This window comes from Pelecanus crispus, chromosome 14 (assembly GCF_030463565.1).
Source record: "Pelecanus crispus isolate bPelCri1 chromosome 14, bPelCri1.pri, whole genome shotgun sequence".
NCBI classification, from domain to species: domain Eukaryota; kingdom Metazoa; phylum Chordata; class Aves; order Pelecaniformes; family Pelecanidae; genus Pelecanus; species Pelecanus crispus.
Window position 1 is genome coordinate 16,964,460 of NC_134656.1, and position 19,826 is coordinate 16,984,285.

Below are 19,826 nucleotides of genomic sequence, written 5' to 3' on the forward strand. Positions count from 1 at the left end.
CCCGGGGGGGCACAAACACTGCCTGAGGGGGAAAACACCCGCCTGAGGGGTGACAAACACCCGCCTGAGGGGGAAAACACCCGCCCGGGGGGGACAAACACCCGCCCGGGGGGGCAGCCCGCCTGAGGGGAGCCTGCCTCAGAACGAATGGACTGGACTGGATGATCTTAAAGGTCTTTTCCAACCTAAACGATTCTATGATTCTATAAACACCCGCCTGAGGGGGACAACCACCCGCCTGGGGGCCAGCCCGCCTGAGGGGAGCCCGCCTCAGACCGGCGGGGGCGGGGCTCCGTCGGGCCCCGCCCCCGCGGCCCCAGCCCCGCCCCTGCCGGGCGTGACGCCGTGACGCCGCCGGCCCGCTCCGCCGCAGCCCCAGCGCAGGCCGCGCCGCCAGACGGAGCCGCCCGCCGGCACCCGCGCCCCGGCCCGGCCCGGCCCGCCGCCCCCGGCCGCCATGCCCTCGGACCGGCCCTTCAAGCAGCGCCGCACCTTCGGTGAGCCCCCCGGGGCTGGGGGGGGGGCTCGGCCGCGGGACGGGGGGGGGGGGGTGCGGCGGCGCGGTGATGTCATCCCGGCCGGCAGCGCGGCGGGGCCGCAGCCCCGGGGCTGGAGCTGGGGACGGGGCGCGGGCGTGCGGAGCCTCCGCCGCCGGTGTGCGGGAGCCCTGCGCCGCTCTGCGGGGCCGCTCCCGAGCCGAAGGCCTCGCCCCCGCAGCGCCAGCAGCGTTACGCTTTACCAAAGTATTTCGCTGCGTGCGTGACGTCAGCCTCGGTCGTCATCCCTCGACAGGGAGATGCCTGCGCAAGGAGCCTCCCCGCTTTGTAAAGCGTCGAACAAGTTGGTGCGGGGCGGGCGCGGTCGGAGGGCGGCTGCCCTTGTTGGAAAGCCGTGCGCGGCGGCTGCCGAGCCCTCGCCCTCCCGCCTCGCACCTTGCGCACCCGTGCGAGGAGCCGGGGGCGCCGGCGTGGGCCGGCCACGGCGAGGGCCCTAAAATCACAGGGCGAGGGTGGGAGTCAAGAGCTAAACGTGCTTCTTTCGCTCTTGCCCCGCATCTGGTCGTCACGCTTTTTGTCAGAGCACAGGGACCTCTTCAAAAATTACCTTCCGTGCTCCCCATCTCATCAGCGTTAGAGTCGTCGTCGTCCCAAGAATCTGATACACCCTCTCTAATTGCTCCTGAGACCCGGAAGAGTTAATGCTCGCATCGTACGCGTCCCTTTGTTAAATGTACGTGGTGAGAGAACTCAAGTGAGGAGGAGGTTGCCACAGAAGGTACCCGATTTGAGGGCAGACCTGATAGTGAAATCAGATGGAACATCAGCTGCTGTTTCTCTTGCCCTTTGCCAGCTGGCACTGGGAAAGGTGCATGTTTCTTGCAGGTTACAGCCCGAGGAGGGTATCGGTTGAACTTTACTGCCTGAATAATGCTGAAATCGGTGTATTCATGCCAAACAAGGCCTCATTTTGTGTCAGATACTGCCCAAATGCGGGTGAGGGTGTGTTTCCTACATGAGTTTTAAAATTGGAGCTTTATCCTACTGAGCTGCTGATCCAACCCCTCACCACTCTCTTGGAAACTGTAAATATTTGGTAATTTATTGGCACAACCCTTCTGGCCTTGAATGCTTACCCAGCCTTCTCCCACCACAGCAACCGAGCCAAGTGAGCATGCACAAACAAGAATAAAATGAAGTCTGGGTGCCCTGGGATACTTGCTTGGGACCCTGCTGTGTTCTCCGAAGCTCCATATTAAAAGCAGTCAAGTCCTAAACCAAACCCTTAGTAACTACCTGCTGTTAAACTGGGGAGAATCAGCTTCTTATGGTCAGGAGGAGCCTGGTTTGCCTTTGCAGATTGCTCAGGCTTTGTATGAGCCAGAAGGAAAACAAAATCCGAGGCTCAGAGTACTTGAAAGAAAGCAGGATTAAAATAGCCCAGGAGGGAAAGAGGGGGGTGAGGGAGTTTGGTGCCGGCAACTGCAAGTGCTCCTTGTTTCTGTGTACTTTCCTCTGCCCTTTTGCTCTCTCAGCTGACTGGTCTGCAGGGCTCAGGCAGGAGGAGGGGAAAGAGGAGGAGGCGGAGGCCTGGCAGCCCACGCAGTTGCTTTGGGTCAGGGCTGGAATTGTTCGGTTGGAGAAAGTAAATACAGCTTGTTTTTGTCTTTGAATCATTACACAACAGGGGCAGGAAGCGATTGTTTACAATGCAGTTGGAGAGGGCTGATGGAAAACATCCCCAGTGACACTGTGCCCTCAGAATGGCTTAATTTTTAAGGCTTCAAAACTTCTATGAAGTGGAACGGTTCCAAAAACACAGAGAAAAGGCAGAGTCAGGAGTATGTCTGTTTACAAAAGGCACCCAGGCTCCAGTTTCACAGCAAGTGGCTTGCTTAGGTCTTGGTCTGCCACCCCTTGCGGAAGATTCTGCTTTCCTCAATGCATGTTTTCCCCCTTCTTGTATTTTTGAGCTTTGTTTTTCCATGAAATTCTTCTGCTTGTTCATCGGCTTTGTCTTGGGTCTATCCGGAATAAAATTTCTGGCTTTCTATTCATCATCGCTGAGGACTTGAAAAAGGCACTAGCTGGAAAATGCTAGGGGTTTGAGCCAAGGTGTGTTGAGGGCAGAGAGAACTGACTTCTCCCGTCACCTGATGTGCCATTAGTGGTGAGAGGGTGATGCGCTGTGACCTGGTCCGGTCCTCGGCACATCTGCAGCGGGGCATCTTTGGTTTGGGTGCATGGGTGTAGAATCTGACAGTAACCCTCTGCTTTCATGTGCTGAATCTGACTGTAGACGCTGAGGCGGCTGTCTTCCCTGTAGGAAGATCCATTGTAGGAGTCCAAAACAATTCCCAGAACAAAGCTGTGGTCTGCGTCAAAGAACAGGGTGTCCTGGCAGCAGCGAGAGTGTGCGGCAGCCTGATGACACCGATGCACTTCCCATAAAGAGCGTGAGTCCTTCGGAGCATTGGGTAGCGCTCGCACCTCCCACTGTTCTTGAAGTGGTTTTGAATTGGCTGCTCTGCTGTCGCAAGGCTGCCAACAGGCTTCAAGCTTTGTTTTCAGTGCAGTGCATAAACAGCATGGTTCCAGACATGGACCTTAGGACTGGTCGCCTAACTGAAAGTAAGTTGGCCTCGTGCCCCAGCATCCTGCCGACACGGAGGCACTTCGCGGCAAGACACATACACGGGTGTCCTGTTGGCCAGCTGGAGCCCTTGACTAGGTGACAAACGTAGAGCTTTGACCTCAGCCTCTCTGGACTGCGTATTCCCATCCCAGGTTCAGTCCTCTGGGAGATCTGCCTTTAGATTTAACTTCTATTTAGAGGAAAGGCAGTGGTAGATAAAGGCAGTGTGTGGAGCTGAATTCCCTCTCTTGGCTCTGGGAAAAAGTGAAGCGCTGCCTTCTCTGGGAACTCATCTAGTGTAAGCCAGCCTTGCTTGTACCAGCTGAAAGACCAACAGTGGATGAATTGCCTGTCTCGCACACCATCCTGTGCTTCTCATAATGGTTTTGCTTGTTGGCGGCTTGGAAAAACACCTTGATCTTGATCTGAGGTTGGTTTAGTGAGTCAGCTTGTCCTCATGCTCTGTCCTCGGGGTACTCATGCTCTAGCAGTTGTGCTTTAAGAGCTGGGATTCCTTGAAATGAGGCTGCTGTTGCAAGTTGATGCTTAGCTGCCTGTGTCTGGTTGTGTTAATTACCGAGGCCATTCTGTGACATGATTTGATGTGGGGTTAATTATCAGCATTGAAGAAAACATTGGTACAAGAAGAACTGAACAAACATCTAGAACAGATGCCAGCTAGACCTGTAGACCACAAATATTGATTTTTTTTATTATTATTCTTTTATATAACAAAAGGTCCTGACTGGCAGCCAGGAATAATAAAACCTGTATGTCCTTTGTTCGTTACTTAATACTTTCTTCACTACAAAAACTTCAGATGTCCCCTTGAGTCAGAACGGTGGAGACCGATGAATCTAGGAGCTGTAAGACTGGTAGACTCTTGCTGCCTCTGTCATCGAGTAGCCATGAACCGCAGGCAAGTCATCTCCCTTGGCTTCTGTGTTCCTTCCTTGGTCAGGCCTGGTGGGGATCACGGTCAGGGGAGTCACTCAGGAGGTCTTCCTGTGTGTCACCCTGCTTGCGTGACGTTCTGCGGTCGACCTGCAGCCTGTAAACACCTCCAGCGCTGTGGTCATGCAGTTGTTTGCTGCCTTTTGTCTTCAGAAGGCGGTTTGGAAATAGGCTGTGAGAGAAAACGAAGGAATAAATTCAAGACTCTTGTGTCTGGCGCGTCTCCCCAAATAGGCCCTGCAAATCCATGCATGTCCAGGCATGTTTGTGCACAAATAGCAATGACCCAGGCTGTGCAAAGTCTCTGTGCATGCACGTGTGTGGTGGTCTGTATTAAAATACAGCTCTGTCAAGAGTGCCAGTTCCTTGTTTGAGCAATTTGAAGTGTCCTGAGTAGTTCTGAGAAATGTGAGTGCATTCCTGCTGTCTTGGAGGCTTGTAACTGTGAAGGTTGTAAAGACGGAGGAAAAGGTCAAACAAAAGCTAGAGGGAAGCCCTTGCAGAGGACAGCCTCCTGACGGCTCACATGGACGGAACTTGCCGTTCTTCTTCCAAGGCTAGTGAAACTGATTAAATATTGAGTGAAAAAAACAGTTCCTTGTCTGGAACTCTGATGTAAGTACTCCGTATGCCACCCAAACATGGCACAGAAGGTATTGCCCATTTTCCGCCCCCTGCTCAGGGGTGTAGTGAGTTGCAAGCCTTGTTTTAAGCTGTTCAAATGGTGGAGGTCCAGAGCTCATCCTGCGTGGCCCATGGCAGGGGTGACATGGTACTGTGCAAGCAGAGAACTAGTGTCTTGACGTGAATTTAGGCTTCATAGTTGTTATGTGGCTCTGCTTTGTCATGAGCTGGATTTGCCAGGTACAAATACTCATTCCTGCAGCCAGGCTCAAAGTCATACTCAGTTAAATTTTGAAACTGCTAAAAAAAAATGACAGTGGTTCCTGTTTGTCTTTTAAAATCCATTTTCAAGCTCTACTCTGGAGCCAGGAAGATTGGGAACCTATGCAAATGAACAAGACTGCTGAGATCCTTCTGCAACCACAGGGCTCCAGGAGTCAGGCATTTGAAAATCCTTCCAGACATGACGCATCTTGTAATGAAGCTGTAACAATGAAATGGATAGTCACACAGACAGATCATCAGTTGATTCATGTTCATGTTGGTAATACCTTCCGGTGACAGTGGAGCATCAGGCTCTACCTACACCACGTTGCAGAGACACACTTTCTAGCTGTCTGATAAGTTCAAAACAGTGCAGTTTTTGGCCCTGGGTCACTTGTCCTGTCCAGAGTCCTCCCCAGCTTTGCAGACAGAAGTAGTAAAATATGACCAGTGATCAGAATCACTCTCAAGTTTCTGCAACGCTGCTGTCCTACGTAGCCTGGGACAACAACCTTTTCTTAGTAGCGAGGACAGCTTTCCCAGGGCACGGCTGGCCTGGCAAGCTCTGCCCTCCTTTCCTGGATGTGGGAGTCTCCTCTTGCTCCTCCTGCAGTGCCCCTGGCCTGAGAACAAGCTTTCCAGCACTGGAGAGGCCAGGTCAGCTGTTGGGTCAGCCATGACACATACACAGGGGTGTATTTCCTGGTGGTTAGAGGTGCCTGGCCTTAGGGTGGTGTGATATTACAAAAATATTTATTGATGTTCATCTGGAATGACCTGCGTAACTTGCCTGTGTGTTCAGCAGTTGCCAGCTCATCCCAGACATATCCTGATTTCAAACCATCCCATTCCTCCTGTCCTTGCAGAAGATCTCTTGGAGAGGGGTCCACGTCCTAGCAACCCTTTGCCCTGGGACTGACGCAGCAGCTTCTTGAAGAAACATGGTCATTTTTGCATCTGCTTCAGATCTGAGGCAGATCCACCGCCAGGCTGGCTGGCAGAGTGTCTTGTGCATGGCAGTGAGAAAGTCACAGGGCTGGAAGCCTGCTGCAAGTGGCAGGAACGTCTGCACGCTCCCTTCGTGCCGTGGGCAGCTGCACCCGGCGCCCTGGGACATGGGACCATGGGGAGAAGCAGTAGCTGATGGCTGAATTTCTGCTCTCTCTGCTTTGCTTTCCACACGCAGCCCTTGCTCAGCTCAGGAGCTGTTCACCTGGTAGCATGCTGATGACGTTTCCAGGTGGTGTTTTTTCTTAATGGTGTTTTCTTAACAGCATTCCTGTTGGTCACAGGCAGCAGGGCTGGCCATAGAGACCATCCGCGCCCCAGGGCAGCACCAGTGCCTGACCAGTGTTTGTCTAGTGTCTCCTGAAAAATGCTGTCCCTTATGCAACTGCGCTGTTGGAGAACTTGCCATGTGTTTTCCTTCTGTTCCACCATCTGTATCTTCTGTCTGATTAAGCTCTTTTGCATCCAGGGCTGTCCTTTCGTCCTGTGTCTGCACAGCACCCAGCACAGCAGAGACCTGCCTCCCGTAGCCAGGGTTCCTGAGCACTGCTGATAAAAAAGGTTAATGCTCGGAAAGTCTGGCTTAAAATTTTCTACTCTTCTCCTTAACTGTCATAACGATCTCATCCTGCATTGCCATGGGATACGCTGTGTGTGCCCACATCTTTGGGAGAACAGCTTGGGAAGGACCTCAGTCAAGAAAACAGCTGAGATTCTGGTGTTTTGGGCAATTTGCAAGCTTTGCTGTTGGTATTTAACACTTGAAACAGCAGTTGGAGGAGAAAAAGGCAATTTTTCTGGCCTATGTGGTGCTACAAAAATACTCCTGTCTTTCAGTAGGCCCTAGCAGTGAAATTTTGTAGGAATAACCAATAAAAAGCATGTGTTTTTCATCTTGCTGCTACCTTGAGCTCTCACATCCTGGCACTGGGGAGAAGCCCGGCTTCCGTCGTGGCAGCTGTGCGGTGCCCACACCTGGGAGCAGGGATGGTGCTCTTCCCTCTGTGTGCAGTTCATTAATCTTTGCTCAGCTCCTTCAAAACAGCAGCTGGCTGTAGCCCCTTCATCCCCTCTTGCTTGGAGTCCCTGAGCTGCCGAAATCAGGTGTGATGTTTTGCTTCTCCTTGCAGGGAGGAGGGGCCAGAGAAAAAAATGTAGATACAGCCTAGGTTGTGTAAACAGTTCTGGTTTACTTTGCATACAGGCTATGGATTATCTATAGCCAGGTGCTACAGAAAGGGGAAAGTCTTAACCTCAGTTAGCACAGCTAGAATTTGGGAGAGCTGCAGGAGAAGAACAAGGCTTGTAAAATCAGACCTGTCGTGTATGAAATGAGTGTGCAGACGCTGCTGGTGAAAGGGTGGAGGGAGCGTACCTGTCTGCGGTGCTGTATGTGGCGTGAGCTTGGGTGCTAGGCTGGCTTCTCCATCGTGTCTCTCTGAAGTGCCCTTTAATGGTCTTCTCTTTATTCCTGTGACTGAGACTACATATACATTAAATTAAAGGTGGTATTTATAGCTATTCCTTGCTGTGTGATGTTGAAGATGCTTTCATGAGACACAGGATCAACCTCTAGTTCCCACTCCAGGCTGAGGAGGGTGTGGGTGACCATCACCTATTTCTTGTGGGAGATCTCCAGCACCTGAACTATTTGTGTGCACAGAAATTACCCTTGTGCAGGGTTTGATGCAGGATAGCTTCTCCTGATTCCCAAGTCTGCTTGGTTGGATCTCCAAGGCTAGGATGGGACTGAGTGTGCTCCTTAGCAGAGCTTCAGATGTCCTGGAAACTTCTGCCTGAATCTTCAGGCACTTGAACAGCTTAGGTGGGGTTGCTCCCAACTGCCTTCCTGGATGAAGTTTCTGAAAGGGGCATCTCCTGGGCAGAGGAGGAAGTGCTTGTAGTTGCAATCACACGTACCTGTCGAAGGGATCCAGAAGCCCCTGGAGCAAAGCAGCAGCTACTGTCATTGCACTGTGGTGACCTGCAAATTGGTCACCTCCCACAGGGTCCTCTGAGAAAGGCTGCAAAAGCCCTGGGCCCATCTGACCAGAGTGACCAGGTCCTGGGTCATGGCAGGTCTTAAAGAGCAGGACAGGGGAGCTGCCTCTGTGGTGCACCACACTTGAGGCTAGTTGAGAGCTTTATGTGGCTCATGCCCTTAATTCCTGCTGAGCGTGGGAGTCAGCAAGACCTGAAAGAAACATGCTGCAGCAGCAGCCTGGCCTGCCTCTGTCCAAGGCACCTGCGGTCTGCACCCCTTGGGGGACAAAGGGCTTTGGTTTCAGGGGTGGGATCCCGAGACGCTGGCGTGTAGCTGGATAGACGATGTACCGTTGCATTCTCCATGTGGCATCTTCTTCAGTGTGATGGGCAGGGGGCACCTCTGGCTCCTCTGTGGAAGCGAAGGTGGTGATGGCTGCCCGCCTTCTGCTGGAGTTGGCGATGCTTCCAGAGAGCAGGAAGGGTTGTCAGGCGTGTGGCTGCCCTTTGGCGCATGCAGCCTAGACTGGTTGGATGCTCTGAGATTATTTACAGTACTAGCCGTGATAATATGCAAAAGCTGCACATTTGCCTTCGGCGAATTGCTTCTCAGACCCTTCTCATAATGACCTGCATTGTTGGGGCTTCCTGCACAAACAGTTCCATGACCCTACAGGGAAATGCATGATGTCTAGGAAGTTCATCCACATGGCTATCTGATAGTATGGAGAGAGAAGCAGGATAGGGTGGATACTGAAGCTGAAAAACGAGCCAGCCATGGGGACAGACAGCTTTCTGCAGGCTCCGTTAATACCCAGCAAGTCTGCCTGAAGTACTTATGCTGATAAGCGTTGTCCACTCATGCTGTGGATCTCCAGGCTTTCGGATGATCTGTCCTGCTGAAGCTTCTACGCAACAAACACGTGGGAGCGGAGCTCTGCAGAAGGGGGAGCACGCGCTCCTGGCTGGCTGCTTGAGTTGGGTGCTGTGCGTTGGGTGCTTGTGTGCTGGGTGCTTCTTGTCAGCGTTCCTGAAGAGGCGTTGCTGTACCAGCGTCATGTACAGTGCTGATTTCTGCGTAACTGCTTGCTGATCGAGACCTCAGGGGAAAATTGTATCATAAGGATAACTCTGGATGCCCTGGAGCATTGGATGGGGTGAAAAGGAAACATGAGGAGCTACGTAGTCAGTCATAAAACCTAAACCAAATATGCCTGAATTTTCCATTAAATCCAAATAATCTTGCCCTGTCTTGCTAGCCCGTGCAGTCCTATAGAAGAAAGGGCTAGCAATTCCTAGCAGAGGGATATTTTTCTCTTGGAGGAGACAGAAATGGTACTCAAAAGCTTCTGTGATCCAGTGATTTTGTAGTCTGGTGACCACTAAAGAAACTCCACTCTCTTCCCTAAGTAGTTATCTAGCCAAATTCAATTTATAAGCAATAAGGTTTTATTCAATGGTTAGAGGAGAAATGCTCAATGTTTGTGGGGGGAAAACACACTCAAACACACGCACTTATCCTGACCTACATGATCCTGGTGGGTTGTGAGGAACCGGGGCTGCATGAAGCAGGTAAGGGGAGTCGGGCTTGAAGGAGGTGCTGTGCCGGCCACTGTGCGTGTGCCGGGATGATCCCACGACGGATCCTGCGATACCCACATCTTGCGTTTCTAGGCAATCCTTCATCGTTGGCCTTCACCCCCCGGCTTACCTACTGCGATTCGTGAAACTGCTTCCCCTGGGCACTTCAGATGGGCCGTTGTAGGCTGCGAAGCGCTTCCAGAGTGATGGTAATGCAAGGAGCTGTGTAGGTCTGTAGTGTCCCAGGAAGAGTGCACACAGAGCTGTACCTGGCCCTGGTACGGCTTCTTCCCCTCCTTTGCTGCTTCGAACTGTGGAAGGTGGAGGGCTTTGTGGTAAAGCAGTGAGGGGGCACTGGAATTCTCCTGTAAGCCTGAAGAGCATATGAGCTTTTATGTGCTGCCTGTTGTGTGTGTCAGTACATGTGAACTCTGGAAGAAAATGGGTTAGACAGTGTGAGAACAACTGCAGAAAAAAATCTTTTAGTATGTGGGTCATCTCCTTGGTTAAGCTTTTCTTCCTGTTTCCGCGACAGGTCTAGAAATACTTCTGTCAGGCCAATAGCCATTGTAGCTACTGTGTAGATCTGTGATAGCGGAGTCCTCCTTGGCAAGGCCTGTCTTTGTTGGACTGAGGCACCGTGCCAGATAGTGCTTGGAAGTGCGCAACAGGCAGAAGGAAATGGCTAAAACCCAGCCCCAGTTGGAGAATCATCTCCTCTGGGGAAGCAGCCAGGATACACAAAGAGCCTGAACTTCCAGAGCTGAGACCCTAAAGCTGTGCTGGTGCCTGGTGCTGATGCTCATGAGCTGCATTTGCTTAAGGGAGACTTAGGAATACGGTTTTGTAATCCTTACGGTCTCATTTGAGTCATTTGGTTTCCATGTGTGTTGCCCAGTTTTACCCGGCGGGGTAGCACGGCCCTGCCTTGGGGGATGATTGGGGTGGTAGGAAGCCGTGAAGGGTTGATCACGGAAGCTGACATCTGGCTGACCATCTCACTGCTGCAAAATGTTCAGAAAAGGCCTGATGAACAGAATTTGCAGTTCTTTTGCAATGTCCCTCTTTGTCAGTTTGTAGTGTGCACACAAACATCGGTTTTGCCCAAACTAGCACAGCCAGGTGTTTCTAACTTTGTTTCTTTACTTCTTTCTTTCCAGCGGATCGTTGTAAAGAAGTACAGCAGATCCGAGAGCAGCATCCAAACAAAATCCCGGTAAGTTATCATTCTCGCTGTTCTGCATCAGATTTTGTTCTCATGACCCCTCTGTGCCACTGGGTAGCCTCCACCAGCCAGCCATGGAGGTTACAAAACTTTGCTCCCCAGAATCAACACAGGACGCTCTCCATAAGCCGCCGGTGCCTTGTGCTTGCCAGCAGCTCAATAGTGTTCGCAGCAGTGCGGAATACAGTCTTTCTCTTAAGCTTCATGCCTGCTCTAGAGGCAAGGAACTGATTGATCTCAAATCTACTTCCAAGCTAGTGCAGCAGGAGAAAACTCTGAAACGGCCTTGGGTTTTTTTGATGGTGGTGCAGTAGCTACCTGACTTTTCCTGGATAACCCCGTAGGGATTTCTCTGCATCTGCCCAGAGAAAGATGTGTGAGATGATCTTCGCTGTATTGAAGGCAAAGAGACTCTGTTAGGATAATTCCTCCCACAGCCAGTCAGTCACACGCGTTCTGTGCTTTCCCAGCAGCTGTTGCTGACCTGTGTAGGTGAGGCTCCGTGAATTGCCTCTGGTTCTTCCTGCCCGTGTCAGACCTGATATGCTGTCTTGCTCTTTCTTTGGCTGTGAGTGTGCTTTTGATATCCTAGCTGAGTATTTTCTTCTCTTCCGGAGAAGATGGAGAACTTAGAGAAATAACATACTCGGCGGTTCCTTGAGCTAGTATTTGCAATACCGTAGCATGTATGACCAAAAAATGGGACGTGTTCCTAGTTCAGCTTGCTTGGTGTTGGATGAACATCGGTCTTGTCTTAAAATTGCATACAATCTCTCAGTATTTAGCCTTCAAGGCTTAACGTCTCAAACTGCTCTTGGCACATACTAGTCCATTCCTGCCTCTCCTTTTGATTTTAGCACAGCATCTTCTAGCAAAAAGAATTCTTTCTCTTCCTTCTCTTCCACTACCACTGTGGTGTCTACGTGTTGTCAGCTCAGCAGAGCAGGACTTGCCCCTTGCAGCACGGCTGAATACCAGTGTGCCGTATCATCTACACATTTATTGACCACTGCTTTTAACATGGCTTTCATGGTGTTAGGTTGGCTCTGCATTTCTCCAGAGTTGTGGCAGAGCTAATTACAATGCCTTAAGGCTCTAGCAATAAGGACAGGCTAGAAATAAGTTGCACATAAAATATGTACACATGCGTATATCAGGTACCTGTACACAAATGTGTGTTGCCTGGGAAATCAACAGAAGGAGCCAGAGCTCTGCATCCACATGCAGAATTTTACCAGCATTACGGAAACGTGGTGGGAGAGCTTCCGTGGCTGGAGTGCTCATTGTGTTGGGGTCAAACACAGCATGCCCCAGGAGAAGGCTGCTGCGTCATCAGGACCTGGCCTCTGGTGTGGGTCTGGGGAGTTGTACATGTGCGGGGAGGTTTAGCCGAGGCAGAGACCCGAGCCCTCCCACGCCGCTTTGTTCAGTGCCTTATTGTCCTGATGGTGTCCTGAGTGCCAGCGTTGTGAGAGGATGAGGGACTCGGCAAAATGCTCAGCCGCTTTGCTTTCCTGGGCTGACATGACGGGAGGATACGTTTAGCTGCAAGTTTTGCTGGAGCAGTAAAAAGAATCAGGAGAGAAGGGTGTTGAAGGCCTTGGGCGGTCCAGCTGTGTTTGTGTCATTGGTATCTCTAAAGGCTTGGTCCCAATTAGACCCTGACACCGAGTTTGATGCTTTCTCTTTCCTTTACGTAGCAAAGTTTCTGCAGGTCACTGTATGTAGCTTTCAGTGCTGGGGCTGTGAGCAAAGCCTCGCACTGCAAAACGGGGCGTGATGTGGGGGATAACAGTGGGTCTGAGCGGTGCGGTGCAGGCAAATCAGCTGTAGGACGGTCTTGGTCTTCTGTGAAAGGCAGGAGCTGTATTTGCCAAGTGACTGGCTTCCCTAGGGAGACACTTTGGAATTAGCAAAGGGGTTTGAGCCCACAGCCCAGGGGGAGTTAGGGAGAAGATGGCCCAGGTCACACCCTTACTGCTGGCAGAAATCACAGCAAGCTGTGCTGCAGCTGCTGCCCTCTTCTTGCATCTCCAGTTTCCACTCAGAGCCCTTGGGCAAGTCCTCTTTTGCTTTGACAGAGGACCAGGAGGATTTGCAGAGCGCATGGCCTGGCTTTGTGCCCAGGGAAAGGCATTTCTCCCCTGTTTCCATGAGGGTACTTCCAGAGGAGGCTGAGGAGGCGGCTGTGCCACATACGCATGGGGGGACTGCGTGTGGAGAGAGCTGGCGGTCTGTCTGCCTGAGCCCTCCAGAGACAAAGTGGTAGGTAACCTGGACTCCGCCTGAGGCGTGGAGTTCTCTGCTTGTGTTTGAAGGGAAATCACATCCCAGGATGCCTCATTGGCACATGTAATAAGGAGATAGGCAGGAGCTAGGGGCTCCCCAGTGTTTCCCTATCCACCTCATGCCAGGGCTCCTTTGCTGTCTCTGCATTCCCCAAAGCTGGCTGCACTTCCATGGTGAGAAGTGCTGACCGCAGGAGCACGCAGCTCTTGCAGAGGGCACTGTTGTGTTGGCAGCGAGGCGCTGCGCACGCTTCGCTCTGCTGAGAAGGAGCCTCCAGCTGCCCCTCTGTGTGTGTGCCTGCTGGGAATACATTCTCAGCCTTGCTGCTGGTTGGACCTGGGGCATGGCGCGGTGGCAGCCTTGCCTCTGTTGGGCTGCCAGATCTGGCCCCATTCCTGACCAAAACCCCTTTCCAGCTCTTCAGACTGGCCCTAGAACAAGGGTTGAGTTTATAAATGCTGCCCAAGTCCCCTCTGCAATGGAACTGGGACCCCAGGCTCTGCCCTAAGCCTTTCCACTTGTGCCCAGCTCGTGTTATTTCTGCAGTGAGACCTGTGGTGGGTTCCTGCTGCAAGAGTTGGTGTCCCACACTGAGGAACCCCCTGGCCTGAGGCAGCAGCTTGGAAGAGAATACGGGAGGGGAGGTGGCTTTGTGTACAAGCCCTGTGGCCACAGGGATGTAATATTAGCATTTGGTCATGCATTTCCCTCCAAAGCTAGACAAGAACGTGTTGTCCATTGGCCACCTGTTCCCCTAGCTGGGTTACCCAAATAGCAGCTCATGTTCTGGAAACAGAAACTCGTGAAGCTGTTCTGCATGACAGGCCCTCTGTCTGCTCAGGGCACAAGGCAGCTGCTGCTTTGATAGCCAGGATATCCTCCTTGGCCCGTTCTTGGACTAATTGAGAGGCTTTTCTTTGTGGGATGGAACTGGTTGGTAATTAGAGACGTCTGCTTCTGTTCCTGCTAGATGTAAGTGAGAAATGAGGCATAGTCCAGGTGTACAGGGCCCTCTCTGGATGTAAAGGTATATGCACAAACAGTTGCTGCCCCTTTGTGCAAACTACTGTTAAAAACTCGAGGTCCCGCCGTTGCCTCTGTGTTTCCCAGTGGCCAGAGCAGCATCCCTGTATGTGGCTGTTGTGAGTGTCCAGCCCCTTGAGACTGTTCATCTCCCTATGGCCAAAATACTCACCTGTCCAAGTAGGACTCAAATTAAACACAGCAGGATGGTTCTGCTTGTCTTTGTCCTTCCTCTGCCCTCCTCCTGGAGGGAGGAAGGACGTTAGCAGCTCGGTAAGGGGCATCCTGATGCATGATTTAGTCTATTGCAGAAAATTGTTCTTTCATCAGGTCCCCATCTTGCAAAGAGGCTGAAGGAGCAATACCTGGCTTTCCCTGGTCTTTTCTCTGGCACTCTTGGTCAGTATCAAGAGGAGACATGGCCCATATAAGAATACATTGGTGGACTCCTGCGGGCCTTCATACGCTGCTTGTCCAGCCCTCGGGCTCCTGGGTTCCCCTTGTGTGAGCTTTGTCCAGGCTGGGCTCTTCAGAGGGCATTCAGGTGCGGAGCTCTCACCAAGGCGCCTCGCACCCCTCCCTCATCTGGGAACTGCCTGCGACGTAGCCTGGCCTGGCATGGTGGGCCTGCAGACAAGCCCTGCGCTCTGGGGAACGAGTCAGACGTGCCCAGCTCACCGGGGATACCGCAGCGTCCCAACCAGTCTCCGATTTGGCTTTGGTGTAGGCAGGCAGCAGGAGCTGGTGTGTCAACAAATGATAAAGGGAAAGGCAAATCGATGTTCCCAGAGGTTCACTGATCCTTTTGGCTCCACAGAGCCATCTTCTGGGGATCCTGATCTCTGCATGCTGCTCCATCCTTCCACTGTCCAAAGGCTTTTGCAGTCTCCCGTATATTTTTGGAAAAGACCTGGGAAAATGATTTATGGGAACTCCTTACCTTATAGTGAAAAATAATGTTCAGTCTCAACTCGGAGAGGGCGATGGACTGATTAGTATACAAGCGTCTTTCTGTGGAGAAAATAACTACGTAGTGGAGAGATGTGAGAGTCAGAATATCACTGTAATGGGAACGTATTGAGCTTTAAAGTACTATAATTACTTATTTTAACTGCCTAGCACCTTGTTTCTTAGAATACAAATAGTACATTTCCAAGCTGGTTTAGAATAGCAATTGTAGCTGTCAGCAGACACCCCTTAACAGAAGAAATTAAATTCTAATAGCAGGAAAACTGAACAGAAATCATTGTTCAGCCGTTTCAGAATGCTGGTGTGGTAGGAGCTTTCCCAAGCAAGACCTCTTGCAGGGGAGGACAGGCCGGGCTGTCCCCGTGGCAGCACTGTGCTGAAGTGCCCTGGAAGCTCTCCCCACGCTTGTGGTGGCACCGGGGAGAAGTGGCCATGGGCTTCTGATCCTTTTTGGAGTCAGTGTGTCTGAGTGTTAACATGAGGAGTGGGACTGGTGAAATCCAAACTCCCCCTTTCTGAAGGAATGCCGTGGGTGGCTTTGCAGTGATTTCTAAAAGCCGCTTGTTTGGGAATACTCGCAGCTCTTCCTGAGCAAGCAGGGTGATACTGAACGGCAGCAGCCCAGAATTGTGGCACAAAAGGGAAGGAAAATGTCTCTTGCTGTGCACCATGAGTTCAGTCCTTAGCGCAAGGCAGCAAAACCTGTGGTTTTGGTCAGTCTGAAGGTGATGTTAAAATACACTTCACTCCTCTTCCGGATCTGCCGCATGTCAGGGGAGGTAGCTAAATCAATCCACTAATGCCTGCTGTTTCTCAGCCAGCCAGAGCACCTGATGCTTTAGTTCACTCGTCTTGGCTGCTCTCCACTGTCTGGCTCAGGCAGACAGACGACTCTTTGCTGAAGAGCTGTCTGCAGCCAACCTGATGGTCATTGCTCATGTCCCGGTTTTTTTGTTTTCCTGTGAGGGTGAAGCAAAGTGGGGCCTTACCTCAACTTTTCCACTTGTGCTAGTTTGATTTGTGTTTGACCTTGAGGCCAGTGCTTGTGGCACTGTGGACTGTGGCTAACCCTACCATTGACTTTCTCCCCAGGTCATCATCGAACGCTATAAAGGGGAGAAACAGCTGCCAGTCCTGGACAAGACCAAGTTCCTTGTCCCAGACCATGTCAACATGAGTGAACTGGTCAAAATAATCCGGTGAGTGGGGTGGCCCCAGCTGGCATGCAGTGAACCTGTCCTCACCCACAGGCCCTGAACGTGGAGCGATTGGGTGAGGAGAGAATCATAGAATCACAGAATCGTTTAGGTTGGAAAAGACCTTTAAGATTATCCAGTCCAACCATTAACCTACGCTACCAAGTCCACACTAAACCAATCAAGGGTAGACCAGACTAAACCATGGCCCAAAGTGCCACATCTACCCGTTTTTTGAACACTTCCAGGGATGGGGACTCCACCACCTCTCTGGGCAGCCTGTTCCAATGCTTGACTACTCTTTCCATGAAGAAATTTTTCCTAATTTCCAACCTAAACCTCCCCTGGCGCAGCTTGAGCCCATTTCCTCTCGTCCTATCGCTAACTACATGGGATGAGGAAGAGGCAGCTGCTGAGCGTGGGGATGGGGACGTGACAACCACAGCATCATTGTGTTGTGGTACAGACTGTTTGGGGGGGTTGAAGGGGGGCAGGTTCTTAGCATCTGGTGAGGGACTGTGACCTCCCCCTCACAGGGACACTCCATGAGCTGATGAGGGGGACACCAATCCCCTTCTTTTATCCTTCAGCTCAGATGGAAGTGGCCCCTCTGCTTTGCCCTTGCCAGCAGCGCTTGGAGAGAGGGGCTTTTGCAGAGTCCTGACTCAGGAGGCCTTGGAGCCCCAAGCAGCTCAGCTGGGCTCGCAGACGCCACGTCCGGAGCGTGTGGGAGGAGGTCCTAGCTGTGCAGGCCTGGGGGGAGGTAGACCTTGCTGTCATGGTGCCTACCCCAGGTGGGTTGACCCAGGCCCTCCTGCCCTTGTCCCCCCAGGCGTCGCTTGCAGCTGAATCCCACCCAGGCTTTCTTCCTGCTGGTGAACCAGCACAGCATGGTGAGCGTGTCTACCCCCATCTCGGAGATCTACGAGCAGGAGAAGGATGAGGATGGCTTCCTCTACATGGTCTACGCTTCCCAGGAGACCTTTGGCTACTGAGGCCTGCTGAGAGGTGGCATGTGGAGACAGATGAACTGTGGCGCGCAGGCCCCCGACCTCGGAAGACAACCCAACCAGAGGCTCGCAAGAGGGGGACTGTGCTGACTCCCTTTCTCTCCCTCCCTCCCCTTCCCATCACCCTGTCACCAAAGAGGCTCGTGGCGTGTGTTGGACTCGCGCAACCCTTCACCTCTGTGTAGATTAGTCCCGCTCCCTCCACACACACGCACCCGTGTGCGCGCATACGTACAGACACCCACGCGCACGCATGGGGCCTCAGCTTCCCACCCCATCCCCTTCGTGTAACCTTCGGCTGCTCTCACTGTGCTGTGTACGTGTGCGTGTGCGTGCTTGTAGCCTACTGCCAAAATACTTCAGCCGGTGACGGAGGGCGGACAGGACGCTGTCGTCTTCGCTTTCAGCACAGGGAGAGCCACCTCTCCTCCAAGACACTATAATAAAGGGCAGGAGGTCTGCAGAAGCAGCAAACAGATGTTACATTGCTCCCAAGTTTTAATTGATTTTAATTACACCCATATCAGATTCTTGGTGCTACTGAGTAGATGTAGGCGTCTCTATAGGACTGTGGATAATGTATATCCTTCAGATTTATTTTATTGTTTTTTTTGTTTGGTTTTTTTTTAGAGATAGATTGGAATGGGGAGAGGGGGCAATCTTTCCTGTATTCTGTAGGTAAATAAATCGGGCTTCATTGCACTTTAAAGCATAGTAGATGTCAGAGTGGAATTTACTTTTAATTTATACAGGTTTGCCATATATAGTGCTGCTCCTCTGTTGACAGTTGTATCTAGATTGTCTTTTTTTTTTTTGTTAAATAAAATTGATTTCCCTTCTCTCTGTCTCCCCATTGCATGCAATTTTTCAGTCTCAGTGTGGCAAAGAGTTCGCTCAAGGAATGTACTGATTTATATTTGCTATGTTCCTGTTTCTCATGTATTATACCAAAAAAATGTATGATAAAATCCCACCCAGTTTAATCTATACAAAGGTATATATATATAAATATATATATATAAAATAAACATAAATTCAAGCCGTGTCTTGTAGGAATGTTCTGTTCCCATCTCATTTGTCTATGTTAATGTCCCTAGTATCAAGTAAGAGTGACGCGCGTTCCCCACGTTCGCTGGTGCATTGTTTGCCTGCCCAGGTTTGGAGCTGGTTAGTCCACGCGACGGCAAAAGCAGCTGGCTGGGGTTGAGGGGCTGCGGCAAAGGCGGAAGCTTGGTTTAGAGGACAGAGCACTGGATGGTGATGTGGGAAACATGGCTATCCTTGCCCGACCTGTGACATAGTGCTAGGTAAGTCTCTTGTCCTGTGACCTCATCTGGGGGAAACAAAAAAAAAATGAGGTGGAGGGCATTTGCAAAGTGTCTGCTTTTAAAGGAAATTTTGAGCTGTGCAGGGAATCGCCCTGAGCACTCAGTCAAAACTCTTTTCCAACCAAAGCCAGGGGCTGGTGGCCATTTAGCATGTCAGTGTGTTTCCCTGCCCCTGGGCTTGCTCTGCTTCCTTTGCACTGCCCAGCGGAGATGGGTTTGGATACTGTTTGCCTGAGTTGCAGCTGACTGTCCTGTTTATGTTGCACGCCTGCAGGGAATCTTCTGGCCAGGGAAGGAGCTGGCGTAAGGGACAGATCCAGCAGAGTGCACACGGGTAACTGCTGAGGAAAGATGGTGGGAAGCCAGCTGGAAGCACGGCACCCAGGAGAGTACAGGTGAGAACAGTTGCCCCACTGGTCCTGGCAGCTGGAGCAGCAATGGGGGTTGCCCCTTGTTAAGCACCAACCCCAGGGCATTTCAAACTCTAGTCCCTGAGCTAAGGTCCTCTCCCCGCTACCTCCCCGTGGGCTGGGCTCCTGCAGGTGATGGGAGCGGCCCCACAGCAGCTCAGCCCAGCTGAGGCTTCTCCCTGCGGGAGCTGGTGGAGGAGTAGCAGATGTGCTTAACCGCAGTGGGCTGGAGCCCTTGGTGGGGCACGGTAGTGGAGCTGAGGTGTCCCACTCTCTCCGCCATGAAGGCAGTCACCTGGAGATGTGCCAATTCCCCTCGCCAACTATGGCTCTGCTACGTGTGACCTCAGCCAGCGAAAGGATGCTTTCAAAAGGCAGAGCTATGGGAGAGGCAAAACTACTGCGTGTGTCGGCACATCGTCATAGAATCGAATCATAGAATACTTCGGGTTGGAAGGGACCTTTAAAGGTCATCTAGTCAACCCCCCTTTAAAATTTTAGAGCACAAGTCCTATGAGGAGCGGCTGAGGGAACTGGGGTTGTTCAGCCTGGAGAAAGGAGACTGACTCTACAACCACCTGAAAAGAGGTTGCAGTAAGGTGAGTGTTGGTCTCTTCTCCCAAGTAACAAGTGATAGGATGAGCAGAAACGGCCTCAAGTTGTGCCCGGGGAGGTTTAGATTGGATACAAGGAAAAATTTTTTCACCAAAAGCATTGTCAAGCCCTGGAACAGGCTGCCCAAGGAAGTGGTTGGTTACCATCCCTGGAGGATTTAAACATAAACGTGGTACTTGGGGACATGGTTTAGTGGTGGAGTTGGCAGCGCTAGG

General features: G+C 51.7%; 1 protein-coding gene across 2 annotated transcripts; it reads left to right on the forward strand.

Moving 5' to 3' along the window:
• Nucleotides 1-446: 446 nt before the first annotated feature.
• Nucleotides 447-19,595, forward strand: MAP1LC3A (microtubule associated protein 1 light chain 3 alpha). 2 transcript variants are annotated; one of them, XR_012831625.1, is made up of 7 exons: nucleotides 447-497; nucleotides 10,707-10,762; nucleotides 16,145-16,251; nucleotides 17,081-17,936; nucleotides 18,356-18,565; nucleotides 18,861-18,981; nucleotides 19,498-19,595. XR_012831625.1 is itself a non-coding variant. In XM_075721103.1 (4 exons), the coding sequence occupies exons 1-4, from the start codon at nucleotides 458-460 to the stop codon at nucleotides 17,241-17,243; spliced, it is 366 nt and encodes a 121-aa protein (XP_075577218.1). In that variant the 5' UTR covers nucleotides 447-457; the 3' UTR covers nucleotides 17,244-18,297. The 2 variants fall into 2 exon arrangements, 1 of the variants encoding a protein (XP_075577218.1); XM_075721103.1 differs by lacking the exons at nucleotides 18,356-18,565; nucleotides 18,861-18,981; nucleotides 19,498-19,595 and having other exon boundaries at nucleotides 17,081-18,297.
• Nucleotides 19,596-19,826: the final 231 nt, after the last annotated feature.

Coding starts and splice junctions, on each gene's coding strand:
- MAP1LC3A (XM_075721103.1), top strand. CDS start 458: ATGCCCTCGGACCGGCCCTTCAAGCAGCGCCGCACCTTCG. Junction 498..10,706: donor CAAGCAGCGCCGCACCTTCG/GTGAGCCCCCCG, acceptor CTTTCTTTCCAG/CGGATCGTTGTAAAGAAGTA. Junction 16,252..17,080: donor GAACTGGTCAAAATAATCCG/GTGAGTGGGGTG, acceptor TTGTCCCCCCAG/GCGTCGCTTGCAGCTGAATC.